We start from the raw sequence: 13,941 nt of genomic DNA on the forward strand, positions 1-13,941 counted from the left end.
CCGCCCCTGCTGCCCCACGGCGGGCGCTGATTGGCGGCCGCGGAGGCGCGGTTCCCTATTGGCTGAGCGGGCGGGCGGCGAGGTTTGAAACCCCAACAGTAGGCGCTGCGCGGACGCAAGGCGGGTGCGAGGCGGTGGAGCCGGAGCCGCCGGAGCCGGAGCGGGCCGCGGCGTGGCCGGGTCCGCGCAAGGAGCGGAGGCCTTTGTAGCGGTCTGGCAACGTCAGGGGCGGGTGGGGGTGCCTGTGGGGAGCGGCGGCGATGACTTCTTGTGGGTGCGGAGACGGCCGGTGTGGCGGTCCGTGCTCTGCGTGGGCAGGCCCCGCGTGGCGGTGGTCTCGGGGGGTGTGGGGGTGCGTGTTGTGTGGGGCGGCCTGTCTGGAGCTGTGTGTGGAGGGGTCCTGTGTGGTGGTCTGTGTATGTGTTATGTCTGTTGGGTGTGTGAGGGGGGCCTCTCATGTGGTGGTCTCTGTGTGTGGTGGGGTCCAGCGTGGAGGTCCGTGTGCGTAGGTGGTGTGTCTGGGGTCCTGTGTGGTGGTGGGGGGGTGTGTGTGCGTTTGCAGCGGCATTCTGCGTGTCTATGTGTGCGGAGGGAGGTTTCCATGTGGCAGCCTCTGTGTTTGCGAGGAATGGACAGATATGGTAGTGGTGCCAAACTGCATGAAGTGGGGTGTATGCGTGGGGAGCAAAGCTTGGACTCCTGGAAGACTGCTGTAACATCACCCTATCCTCACCATGCCCCTCTTTCTCCAGGAGCTGTGCGAGACGCCATGGCGCGAGCACTTGCCTCCCCAGGGCTGTTGTCTGATGATGATGTTGCAGCCTCCCCTGTTCTTGAATCCACAGCAACAGGGTTTGGGGCTGATGTGCGCAAGGACCTGCTGTCAGAGTTCTCTGCCATCTCTCCAAATCTGGAGGGCTCCCAGCAGGTGAGGTTGGACGTCGTTTGTCACAAACAGGGCAGTGTTTTGACTTGTGGCTGCTGTGTCTCTGTACAAAGGTGTTGTGATGCAGGGCCAGCAGAGAATCTTCAGAAGAGGCTAGAACAAAATGTTGTGTTGGGGGGAGCAGTTCCTGTTATGAGCAGTATACTATGAAGAGCTCAGTAAGGGCCTCTTAGCATGATGCCTCTTAGTGTGGTGCTTTGTCTGGGGGCTGGTTTTGGTGTCAGGTGTTTGGGTTGTTGGTCTGATTCACTAGAAAAACAAAAGAAATGCTGGTGTGCCTGGAAATGCCTAAGAAAGCTTCTGGCATTGCTAGGGATTTTGGGACCGGAAAAGTGTTCATTAGTTGATGAGTACTAGTTGGGGTAACCACCCATGTGTTCCATGCTGTGGTTCCTGTTAGGGTTCTGACAGACGGTTGTGTTCTGCCTCTCTGGCTACCATATTTAACCTCTTCTGATTTTTGCAGGCTGTAGCTGAAGATAATAATGGAAAATTAAAGGTGTATCTGAGAGTTCGACCTCTGAAATCTACAGAAATGGAAAAAGGAGAAGACCAGGTGAGACACTGAATGAAGCAGTCTCTGAGCTGGTTGCCTGTGTGCCTGCTGGGAGATGCTATTATCCTTTGCTGTCTATGCTATGGCGTCTTGTAAGCCATTGCAATTATGGGGGTTTATGTGTTCTTTAGGGCTGTGTCTGCATTGAGAATTCAGAGACTCTTCTTCTAAAAGCCCCTAAGGACTCCTTCACCATGCGGAGCACAGAACGTGGAGTGGGACAAGCAGCGCACAGATTCTCTTTCACCCAGGTAGGTAACTGGGACAAACAATCCATCTGGAAGTTTTTTGAGCTCAAACCAGCCTTACAGCTTGAAAAGCTGGCCTACTAATACACACTGATTCGAATGTACTGCTTGAACTATGTAGTCTCATATAATCCTCTCTACTTAAGTTTGTTTCTGTTGCTGTTTCCTTATTCTCTCTTTAAGCTGATCCTGACAACTTTTTTGGCAGCAAATGCCAAACTCTTGTTTTGTTCATGAGGCTCTAAATGCACTAGAAGCCATAGTGATATCAGATGTTACTGGATTAAGCAAGTGAACAGCTTGTTTTTGAAGGGCGCTTGGACTACAGTTGCTGGTGGGTCTGTTGCTCAAGATATGGGGCTAGTGGAGGGAACAAATGACTACATAGTATCACTTGAACAACCATCAGCAGTCAAAAGATAGGAAAGATCTACATGAGGCCAATTTTCATGTGTCTTGTTTGCAGATCTTTGGACCAGATGTGGGGCAGAAATTGTTCTTTGATGAGACAATGAAGCAGGTGGTAAAGGATGTACTGAATGGGCAGAACTGGCTGGTTTACACCTATGGCATCACCAATTCAGGGAAGACTCACACTATTCAGGGTAAGGAAGGCACTAGGTGTTAGTAGCCAGTTGAGGGAGTTGTCTGCTTCTACATGTGAATCCTCAGCTTGCTGTTGTTGTTCTTGCTTTAGGCAGCAATAAAGATGGGGGGATTCTGCCTCGCTCCTTAGCAGTCATCTTCAATAGTGTGGGGGACCGGCTGTACCAAGCCATGGATCTGAAGCCTTCACTCTCCAATGAGGTGATCTGGCTAGACAGCAGGCAGGTGCGACAGGAAGAGACCAAGAAGCAGACCATGCTGCGGGGGGGTCTGTGGGAGGTAAGTGTGGCTTCTAGGAGGTTAATAATAGGGAAAGGATGGTGTCATACTGCATACTTGCTCATGTTCTTTGTTTCCTTCCAGGAGGAGCTGTTGACGCCACTCAAGAGGAGTCACAGTGCCGAATCTCAGCTCCAGGCCACTACCAGTGGCAGTTTTGACAGTGGAGTTGCTGGCCTCTCTTCATCTAGCCAGCTCACCAACCATTCAGACATCAGCCAGACAGAAGGTAAGTCTGGAAGCCTGTTCTGTACTACCTGCTTCTTGTTGGAGGATGGGGGAAGAAAGAGTGATGGCTATTTGGATGCTGTGTTGCGGGTAAGGGGGCAAAGGTGCTGTAGTCTCACAAATCTTCCCTTTGAAAGATAAGGATGTCAGGGCTGAAGAACTTTGCATGTATGTCTTGCCAACATATGAAGAATTCACCACTGTGTAATAACCAAGCCTTGTGAAATGAAAAGTTGCCTGATGCCTACTTCATTCAAGAGATATGGTTATTGAGCAGCTGAATGCCATGCGATGGGGATAGCTAGAAAGTGGGGTGCTAAAGTGACATGTTGCACTGAGCACTTGTGCCCAGACTTTAAAACCTAGGAACTACTAGCTGATTAGGTGTCCAGAATTATGGAGTGATTGAGGTAACAAGGACTAAAACTTCACTTAAAGTGGGAAGAGTTCATGTTTGAAATATCCTACACTTCTGGAGTCAAGATTAAATATATAAGAAGGAGCATACTGCTAACAGAAACTTTAGGCTGTCTCACTGGGGACAGGCATTAGAGTAGGTCCAAATGGGAGGAGGTATATAGAATAATTTGAGTCTGGTGTAGTCTTCCTGCTGAAGAAAGATATCTCACTCTATAGCTAAACCATTCAGGCTGGACCCGTGAAAAGCTGCAGTCATGACTTTTTTTCTCGTGTCTTCTCTCTTTCCCCAGAAGTGGGTCCTCACTGGGCTGACTTGGATCGCATTTCACTCACCAACACAGGAGATGTGCAGTTCTCCATCTGGGTCTCCTTCTTTGAGATTTACAATGAGTTAATCTATGACTTGTTAGAACCAGTTTTACCTGGCCAGAACCGCAAGAGGCAGACACTGCGGCTCTGTGAAGACCAGACTGGCAACCCCTATGTGAAAGGTAGATTTACCTGAAAGATATTTTTAGTGGCCTGCTAGGGTGACTTGAGGACTGAGTGGGTGGGTGGCTTAGCAGTGATGTGTTGGAGAGCACGATGTCCTCTATGGCCCTTCAGAGGTCTCTAGATTACAGGAATGTTACATTTGTTAAATGTCAAGGAAATGCAATGGTGAAGTTGGGGCTGAGATAATTTTCTGCCAGTCTCCTAACTGCCTTGCCTGATGCATGCCTGGTTTTCCAGATCTGAACTGGATCAATGTCCGGGATGCCGACGAGGCCTGGAAGCTCCTGAAACTGGGTCGGAAAAACCAGAGTTTTGCTAGCACCCACATGAACCAGAACTCCAGTCGCAGGTCTGAAGGGGGAGGGGGGTTGTTTAGGCAGAAATACAATTCTGAGGGGCTTATAGAGGTTGCATTTCCTTTTTAAAATACCTACATCCTTCTTTACAGTCACAGCGTCTTCTCCATTCGGATTCTGCACTTGCAAAGAGGTGGCAGTGAAGTTGTTCCAAAAATCAGCGAGTAAGTTTTATGCTCTCTAGGATTTGGGGGTGTTCTCTGTGGACTCAACTTTCCTCTCTTGTTGTGGATCTGGGGTATGGGAAATATCTTGAGGAAGGCCTTGTTGAAAGTACTTGGAAGGAATAAATGTTCCCACTCTTAAGTCTTGGAACTGACTGAGGAGTTTGTGAGGAGTACTGCAAAGTACAACTTGAGGTAGTTGTCAGGCTTTTTGAATGAAGGTAAATGTAAGTAACCTTGCCCTTGCAGCAGGGCTGACTTGAGTACTGCCGCTGCCTGCCCCTGGGATGTAGTTGTCTGGAAATGGGTTGTCTCAGTACCTGGGAAGTGGCTGTCCTGAGAACTGGCAAAGGATCTTTGAACTTGACACCGCAAAGCTCATGTTGGTGTTACCTTGTGTAACCCCTACACTTAAGGTAGGCCTTTCTGTCCAGTAATAGACCATACACCCCAAAAGAACTTTCTGTGCCCTTATGGGGAAGCTGGGAAGGTGAGCAGGGTAGGTGATCGCAGGGTGTCTGAATTGTAAACCTGGACAGAACAAGACAAACCTAGTAGGTCATATGAATATTGCCTGTGTTTTCTTCAGGTTATCCCTGTGTGACCTTGCGGGGTCAGAGCGCTGCAAAGACCAGAAAAGTGGGGACCGAATGAAAGAAGCAAACAATATCAATACCTCCCTCCACACACTGGGTCGCTGCATTGCTGCCCTCCGCCAGAACCAGCAGTCCAAGTGAGTATCCACAACTCCAAACGGAGTGTGTGGGGAGGCTGTTTTGTTTTCCCATGGGCTCACTCTTGTCTCTCCCCTTAGACTGAAGCAGACTGTGGTTCCCTTCCGGGACAGCAAGTTAACCCGTGTGTTCCAGGGTTTCTTCACTGGGCGTGGGCGCTCTTGCATGATTGTCAACATTAACCAGTGTGCATCTACATATGATGAAACTCTGTATGTAGCCAAGTTCTCAGCCATTGCCAGCCAGGTAAGTAGCACACACCAGGATCATAGCATGGTCAGGATACGTTCTGCTTCTGTGGGAATGGGCCCTGTTCCATCACGAGGCAGAGGGAATGCTTGCAAGTCTTCCTTGTGCTTCTCCAGGAGATGATTACCTTTACAGTATTTCCAGTTTCTGCTAAACTGAAAGGGTTGACAGTTTGCAGAGAAGTGCTGTGTTTAAAGACTACACAACTTCCAGGCTTTATGGACTAGTAATGATGGCCTTTTCCCCTTCAGCTTGTTCAGGCACCTCCCACAAAGCTGGGACTCCCATCCATACAATCGATCATCAAAGAGCACAACAGGCGAACCAGCCAGGGTCCAGAGGCAGCAGCAAAGGAAGAAGTGGAATCAGAAGATGACAGTGGGGATGAAGCAGATGTCTCCATGTATGAAAAGGAGGTGGGTTGTGATTTGTTTTACAGCCTTTATGGATAGAGGGGCAAGAACATGACTGTTAGCCTTGGCCTGGGAGGTGGGGTTGGAGCTCGGCACTATACCAAGAGATGACGGAGAACCTCAGAAGGATATGGGACCCAGAAAATTGGGAATCCATGAGGAAAACATTCCACAGTTGGTCTAAATCTGACGCACATGCTTAATTTGGAAACACTTTGTCATCTGTGGAATAGGGACAGTACTCTGCAAGGGAAATCTAGAGATCAGAAAGCACACAAAACAGATGGCTAAATTGAGGGAAAATAATCAAACTTCCTAGATACTCAAAGCAGGCAGCTGGAATAACTGAAAGATCAAGATGGAAGTCATATATCTACAAAGACTTGAGTTGTAATGTGTCAAGGTAGCAAATTCAGGTGCAGCCCTGGGCAGCGCAGTAGGGGAAGCTGCTCTGGAGATGGCTCCATCTACAGTGCAGTGTTGTTTAAGCCATCTCATGGGAGAGGAATTAAAAGCATGCCTGGCAACTTCTCTTTCCAAGTGACTGAAAGAATCTTAAACCTAGATCACCCCAGCCTACAGATATGGGATCACCTAGTTTATTCTAGGTCTTAATTCTGTTGTGCACGCAATGGAGTTTGTGTCCTTCTTGCAGGACTTGTTGCGTGTAGTGGAAGCTGCACGAGAACTGCTGGTGCAAGAGCGGCAGGAGAAGCTGCAACTAGAAATGCGCCTCCGTGAGGAGATCTGCAATGAGATGCTGGAGCACATGCAACAGAAGGAGCAATGGTGCAGGTACAGCTTAGGCTGATCTCCCTCCCTTTTTTCAGGGTGAGCTACAGTACCAAGAACTGCCAGACTCTGACATGTAGTTGTTTGCTCTCTTTGTAGCCAACATGTGGATGCTCAGAAGGAGCTGCTAGAGGAACTGTATGAGGATAAACTGAATAACCTGAAGGAGTCATTGACTGACTATTACCAGGAGGAGATCCAGGTTTGTTCAGGGCAATGAAATGATATCAGGAAAGGGGGCTCGGGGTACTTGAGTCAGGAAGGTGACTTATGCAAACTGAAAGGCAAGATTTTGCTTTTTCTGGTATTTTTGTGATATTTGATAGCTTGATCCACAATTTTCACTTCTTGTCTACTCCTTTATGTAGTTCACTAGGCTTTCTATTCTCAGCCCTTAAACTGGAAGCTAATGTGCAACCATTCTTATTCCTCTATTTGTTCAACATGATTCTCCCTCACCTTATTCTCTTCACTAGTGGCTTGCTTTGCACTTTTCAGATTATCACAAGTTCTGTGAATTTCTCTTCTCTTAGTTGTGATGATGGGTATGGGCCTGTCTATATTTTTCATGCTATGGCATTTTAGTGGCCTCTGGGACCTGTTGCAGACCTCTCTGAAGATGCCAACTTACAAAAAATCCCTTGTCTTTAGGGGCTGTACAAAAGTGGTTTAGGCTCCCAGAAAATGAGGTCACTGTTTTCCCTTAAAGGACATTAAAGCCTTAGTCCAACATGTGAAGTGTGTGATTGAGAGAGTCTCCTGGAAGAAAGACATTGAAAGTTTCAGAAAAGCCATGTTAAGAAAATCTTGTTGAATATTTGAACAAACTTGCTTTCTAAGGAGCGTGATGAGAAGATTGAGGAGCTCCAAGCTGCTCTGCAGGAGGCAAAGCAAAAATTGGAGAGCCTGGATACTAAGCAAAAGGACTCCGGGCAAGGCTTGCGTCGATCAAAGCGAGTGGCTACCTCAAGTGCTCTGCAACAGGAGCTGGTAGATACTAAAGCCAAACTGGAGCAATGTCAAATGGAGTTAAATACTGCAACAGCAGGTAAGGCAGTGATGCTGCACTGGTTCTGAACTATGCCCAAGCAATCCTTGCAGAGGGTTAGAGGTAACTTTTTTTTCAGTAGGGTACATCAGATTCAGACATCCTGAAACCACTATTCTGAGTTGTAGACAATAAGAATAATGTGCTGGATGGACAGGGTTTCACTTCATTTTCACATGAAAATGGACTTTAGGGCAGGATCATCTCCCTGTTCAGATACTAAAGTCCCTTTGCATAACTGAAAGGGAGAAGCCTGGAATGTTTGTGCGTGTCTGCACAAATTCAAAGCTTTTCTCAGCTTGCCTGTGGCAGCTTGTCTCAAGGGAAGTCCTGACTTCAGAAAAACTGAAAGCTTATGAATGTACTGTTGCTCACTACTTTTTGTCTGTTCCTAGAGTTGCGCAAGTACCAGAAATTACTGGAGCCACCTCCCTCCGCCAAACCCATTACTGTGGATGTAGACAGGAAGCTGGAGGATGGACAGAAGGTAACTCCATCTCTGCATTACAGAAAGGAACACTTGCAGGGCAGGATGATTGCCAGTTTAAACAGTGTTTGGAGCTGCTGTTTCCAGGTTTTTAAACAAATGGTTGAAGTTGAAATGGGCTTGTTGAAAACAAACCCTTACTAGAGATGTGGAAGGTTGTAGTATCTGTGATCCCTGTGTACCTCACTAAGATGGGATCTTCCCTCAGTACCACATGTCTGAATTACCCTGGAGTGGCTTTGTTTGCAGAGCAATGCCAAAGCTAGCTGTTGTATTAAATGTCTGTCTTCTGTAGAATGTCAGATTGCTGCGTTCAGAATTACAAAAACTTGGGGAGTCTCTTCAGTCTGCAGAGAGGGCGTGCTGCCACAGTACAAGTGCAGGGAAACTTCGAGAAGCCCTCTGTACGTGTGATGACATTCTGGCTAGACAGGTAATGTGTCTGTTTTGTTGTGGGTTGCATGGGAGGATTTAGTCTGTGCACTTTGCCATAATCAGCAGAATAACCTTGCAGCTGCAAATAAAAATGACTTATTCTTTAGATACATAGTGTCTATTACATTAAGGGAGCTATATTGCTAATTTTTTCAATGGCGGAGTCAGACTGCATATTTAACTCTCCAAAGGGGACCCAAATTGTCCCTGTTCAGTTAATTGACAGCTGGCACTTAAAGTAGGAGAATTCAGAGGTCTCATTTCCTTATGCACTTTACTATCACAGTTGCTATGGCAGCATCTTTGCAGCAGGACAGATTCAGCTTTTTCCTAGCCTTACCATTCCTATTTTGTTATTGAACTGCTACACTGTTGACTGTAGAAGCTTTTATGCACAGCTGTATTTAGCACACCAGTTAGTAAATTTTGGTAAAGGCAGTTTATCCTCTTCAGTTCATAGTAACCAGGGTGTGAGGCAACTTGTAATATCTTTATATATATTGCCTTCCCTTTCTCAGGACCAAACACTGGCAGAACTGCAGAACAATATGATGCTGGTAAAACTAGACCTGCGAAAGAAGGCAGCTTGTATTGCTGAACAGTACCACACTGTGCAGAAGCTCCAGGCTCCTCCAACATCTACCTTAAAGAAACGGTTCTGTGCCAACAGGGAAAACCTCCAACCTAATCAACCTCCTGGTAAAAAGCCCTTCCTGCACAACCTTCTGTCACGCTCAGCTACCCGGCCTGTTGCTGGCAGAGGGTGGCAACTTCGTTCAGTTGCTCTATGACTTTTCACAAAGAGATCCCTGCCCCACTATTACTGGAACAGGTGGCAAATCCAATATAATATCTAATTTTTTTTGTGTGCTTGTTTATTATTGTAGCTGCTTGAGAGCTTATGTAAACGTTTTTTGATATGTATGGTTAAACTTTTAATCGATACCAAAGTGGACAAAATGACCTTTTGTAATTTAAACACTACAATGAGGAAAGTCTTTAAATATAATGTGGATGATCAAAGTTGTTTAACAAAAGGACAAGTTAAAACTGAGTCATCTTCAACTATGCTGGCACATAATTCAAAAATAAGTCCACAAGATCCTCCTTGAAAGGTGTTTTCCCTTCCTTGAATTATAATCCTTTATTAAAGTATACACGTTCTAGTTCAGGGCTGTTCTCTTGGATCTTGGCTTGCAATTCTGGCTCCAAGCGTGTTACAGACATAGAACTAAGCGAAAGAAACAGTAAAATGGTTATATATATCAAGCACTTGAATGCAAAATAAGATGGACGATGCATCTGGTTAAACTTCCTGGATTGTAAAAAGAGTTTTCACATCTTTTTTTAACTTCTTATGAAGGAATCATGCTCACAGACCAGGGGCAAATGAATCCTTCCTTAAAAAGCAATTATAGAGTCAAGAAATGGCTGTTGCTACTACCATGATGGCAGGAATCTACTTAGTTGATTCAGGTTGTTGCTGGTAATAGAAAGTTACCTTCTTAAAGGTGTTTTTATTAAATATAATGTATTTGCCTATTTAACTTACTGCCTGATTTCATTCAGTTGAATAAAAGGTTTATTTTTATGAGAATCATCTCACAGTAAAGTGAATTAAGCTGCCAGGTCATTTAAACAGCTGCAATTTCTTAAATACAGTTAAAGGTCTAATCTTCCTATGAAATGGAGAGTCCTGGTTAAAATCAAGAACTGTACCATACTTGCTATGCTAGTTTGTCAAGTCATCTCCAGGTAGCCTAGTGACACTTAGTTACTACAATTCTCTGTTCTATGCCAGGCAGGGAAACAGGTGGTGTCAGACTGCTTTGTTGTACTCAAACAATTGCATCTGATGAGAATTAGGTATTGTTTTCTGGAAGTCAAAAGCTACTTTAGTTGCTCAATATTTTAACAGATTCAGCTCCAGCTTTCATGGTTTAAGCTACATTTGGCAGCTTGTCAAGTTTAGACAACCACTAATAATACGAGACGGACAGCTTAGTTGAATTTAAGACCCTGCTCGTACTACATACAGCAAATTGAGCTAACTTTATTTGTAGGTGACCCACCCAGGTTTCATTATGATTTCAGCTATAATGAATATTGTTTCTAAGACAGTTTTCAGTACTGAGCTATTTGTGTATTGATGAAAAATTCTTCACGGAAAAATATTAATCAAATTACAAATAAGCATGTATAGTCAAGTGCTGCTCTGTATAACCAGAGGAGTTTCCAGCTGAAAATAAAATGGGCTCTGACTGTAATGAAGCTATAACCTTACTGGACATGAATCTATTGTTTGGACCACATTAACCTTTTTTAATGAATCATTCCAGTGATTCTTAACTCTGTATTATCAAGCTCAAACTTCTCAGCTTGAAATAACATGGTTAAACTACTCACCCAAACCTCTTGTTCATTATCCCCAGGTAGCTGCATCTCAAGCTGCTAGGTGTATGTAAACAAATGAGCCCAATTCAACTATTATGTATTACTGATGAGTAACATAGTTATTACTTTTCTGAATATTCTCATGTTTATCACACTTGTTATATGGGAATTAAGACTGTATGCTCTAGGAGGCAATGACCACTTGTTTCTGTCTTTTTGCAGTACCTTGCATGCATCTGGGAGTGTAACATTAAAGTAAGAATAATGTAACAGGAATATGTACCTTTTTTGAGGAAACAGTGCACAGCACAGGGGTGTTGCAAACACGAGACTAAAGGAGACAAAAATGGGTTTACAAATATTTAGGGTGCTAAAGGACAATCCAAAACCCTTAGGCATGGCCTTCTAGGCAGAAAGCTTTTTTTGTGTACAGTGAGGTAAAGTTCCATGAAGTGCTATGTAACCTTTCTTTCTCACTGCATTATACCTTATGAAATCATTTATCTACTATGTAGTACTAAATGCATCAATACCGTGCTTACAAATGTCTATAAAATTATCATTTGATGTCCCTTCAGTGTTTTGCATTGGTGTGCATGACAACATAAAATGCTAGACAACAGCAAATGAAACTCTCCATTAACCAAGTGTTTCAAGAATTCATCAAGCTACAGGATTAGATTCCAATTATTGTTTATGGAGGTAGCAGCCAAAGCATCATTTCTAATCAAGCTGCTACATGCCTTTTTTTGCCACTCCCTCTCTTTCTCCCTCTGCTTTTCTTGGCAGCTTCTTCATTACTAACGGCTTTTTTTTAATATGGTATTATCAGTTACAGATATGGAAGTGAAGCAACTGCTGTAGCCTTGTTAACTCTCTAAACTTTTTTTCCTTTAAACAAAGTGCAAATATTGCTACTTCCTCAAAAAAACCCTACACGTGTCTCTTAAAATAGCAGACACAATCCAAAGAAATCACTTACCAGAATCCGACTAATCCAACCTGAATGGGAGCACTCATCCAAGGAAACCTCTGTTAAAAATAAACCGCACACAGTGAGTATGGTATCTTTTCTCCTCCCCCTCCCAGCTTCCTGGAATTCTTGTATTGTAAGAGACAGATTGCACCTAAAATACTCTTGGACACAATGAAGGCAAAACAATTACCAGCATAGCTTAAAGTTGAGCTCCAAGTTGAGAGCCCAATCCCTTTGAAAAGTAGTTAAGAAAATTCCCAGTGATACCAATGTACACTGTTATCCTGAGTTAAGTGTCCCTTAGAAACTATAATAGGTGGTTGACTGTTCTACTTATTACCTGATCCTGAGTATGTGGGCTATTTCTTGGAGTCACACCAGCCCACAGTAGCTAGCAATGCAGCTAAAATTTGGAGTGGTGCTGCCACGCTTCCTAAAGGCACAGTGAATTTTGCCCAGGCATCCCTAAGAAGAGCTAGGTCTGGTTCCAGCTCCTATCTCTGGTGACATCAAATGGTTTTAATTTGCAACTGGAGATTTACTTCTGTGAGCAACAGCAACTACAGCCACCAACCATAAATAAGGGAGGTGTCAAGGAAAAATGTAAGTCTGCCTCTCTTAGTCCTTTTTCCTGTCTTACGGTTTGCTTTGATGTATGGGAACTTGCCCCTGTAGCAGTTTGGTACGTTCCAGTTCTGCAGGAGTTCACCTTTTATTAAAGGGAAAAAGGGTAGAAGAATAGAGGAAACAAAGCTGAGAAAGCAACACATAACCTATGGATGCATTTTTAGCATATTCCTCATTACTGTAACTTTTGCAGAACTTGAATGTATGCCAAGAAATATGATAGTTTTCTTGTAGGCCTTTAAATGATTTAGGAATCTATTCCACCCCCCCCATGTTAGAATTTCAGTTGAAATTAATTACTAATGAAATAAAGCCAGACCTGTTTAAACAACACTGCTGCAATGGCCTTCTGTTGCTACAACAAAATCGGTGTCTCCGGTAAGTAGGACATACACAACTGCTATGATAACAGGAATGATTTCAAAACAAAACAGCTAATGAGTTAAAAATCATGTTACAGTGGATAATGTTTTCAACAAAGGTGATGTTGTTTTTTCTGCAAGCAGCATTTCTCAAGCTGTAGAATTTAGAGGGGAAACTGCTGAACAAAAGATGGGCACTATTTGAGAGTAGAAATAGAAAAATGAAATCTAGAAAGCTCAGCAGGACAAAGCTTGGTGCTAAGGAAGGTCACAGCAGTGTAAGAGGCATGGAAAACAAGCCTGTGTGGATTAAACTTTCTCCAGAGCCTGAGGGAGAAGAAATGATATAGAAGATTGCTTCTTTTTTCTTTTTTTTTTTTTTCCCCCCTGGAGTCAATCTGTAATCCAGAAATGAGTGCAGGAAGAACTGCAATTCAGCAATAACCTGCAACAATAGATAACAAATGGAAAAAGACAGCAATAGCAAGAAGAATAAAGAGTGAATGGAGCAGTGTTCTGCTGTTCTGGCATTCCACTAAACACACCTTCATTTGACTCTCAGCTGAGATAAATTCACTCAAATGCTTTACATTTTATATATTGGGAAAGTTCATGATGAGATGGTGTGACTGATGGGAAGGTATGTAGGACTGTGGCATTGGTGAATACTACAAGTATTTGGGAACACAAGTCAAACTCTGTAGTGCAAATGACTTCAGTCTCTGAGGAGAATTAAGCGAGAGGGATGCTATGTATTGCAGTGTGAGTGTGGGACCTGAGATACATGACAGAAAAGCCGCAATTATTTTATAACTGAAAAGACTGTTGGAGGGTGTCATGAGAATAATAGTTTCATGCCTTGTTTTATTGGAGTTGGTCATTAATCTGAGAGAGGTGGCTACTGGTACAGACTAAACAACATCTACTTCATGTGGTAGAATATTTTTTGCCAAGGTACTTGATCTGAGTTACAGCCTTTATTTTTCAAGAATGTTACCAGGCTGCACTAATCAAGAAAGACGGTGAGGTAAAACACTTGACACTGGGAGGTCAATATTAAGAATTGGAGTTGCCCAGGGAACAATGTAAAACAATAAAGCCAAACTCAAATGCAGGCTCTATATCC

The 13,941-nt window shown here is 44.0% G+C and overlaps 2 protein-coding genes across 8 annotated transcripts in view; one reads left to right on the top strand and one right to left on the bottom strand.

Annotated features, from left to right (window-relative positions):
- The first annotated feature begins 89 nt into the window (after nucleotides 1-89).
- Nucleotides 90-9,433, top strand: KIF20A (kinesin family member 20A). Of its 3 annotated transcripts, none has more exons than XM_052772039.1 (18): nucleotides 90-211; nucleotides 753-928; nucleotides 1,413-1,502; nucleotides 1,634-1,753; nucleotides 2,217-2,355; nucleotides 2,448-2,864; nucleotides 3,574-3,774; nucleotides 4,016-4,127; nucleotides 4,227-4,298; nucleotides 4,888-5,031; nucleotides 5,113-5,278; nucleotides 5,533-5,697; nucleotides 6,350-6,489; nucleotides 6,586-6,688; nucleotides 7,327-7,534; nucleotides 7,930-8,021; nucleotides 8,317-8,454; nucleotides 8,975-9,433. In XM_052772039.1, exons 2-18 carry the CDS (start codon nucleotides 770-772, stop codon nucleotides 9,245-9,247), a joined length of 2,739 nt encoding a protein of 912 aa, XP_052627999.1. In that variant the 5' UTR covers nucleotides 90-211; nucleotides 753-769; the 3' UTR covers nucleotides 9,248-9,433. The 3 variants fall into 3 exon arrangements, with proteins under 3 accessions (XP_052627999.1, XP_052627997.1, XP_052627998.1); XM_052772038.1 differs by lacking the exon at nucleotides 90-211 and having other exon boundaries at nucleotides 272-928; nucleotides 2,448-2,635; nucleotides 2,720-2,864; XM_052772037.1 differs by lacking the exon at nucleotides 90-211 and having other exon boundaries at nucleotides 270-928.
- A 131-nt stretch (nucleotides 9,434-9,564) lies between these two features.
- SFXN1 (sideroflexin 1) overlaps nucleotides 9,565-13,941 on the bottom strand; it is a 41,004-nt gene continuing 36,627 nt past the window's right edge. For all 5 annotated transcript variants that reach the window (XM_052772050.1, XM_052772053.1, XM_052772049.1 and 2 more), the window contains 3 exons: nucleotides 11,833-11,882; nucleotides 11,134-11,181; nucleotides 9,565-9,687 (listed from right to left, as the gene is read on the bottom strand). In XM_052772050.1, the coding sequence (XP_052628010.1) occupies nucleotides 9,591-9,687; nucleotides 11,134-11,181; nucleotides 11,833-11,882 (195 nt within the window). In that variant the 3' untranslated portion in view covers nucleotides 9,565-9,590. The remainder of the gene's footprint in view (nucleotides 9,688-11,133; nucleotides 11,182-11,832; nucleotides 11,883-13,941) is intronic.

This window comes from Harpia harpyja, chromosome 20, assembly GCF_026419915.1.
Source record: "Harpia harpyja isolate bHarHar1 chromosome 20, bHarHar1 primary haplotype, whole genome shotgun sequence".
Classification (NCBI taxonomy): domain Eukaryota; kingdom Metazoa; phylum Chordata; class Aves; order Accipitriformes; family Accipitridae; genus Harpia; species Harpia harpyja.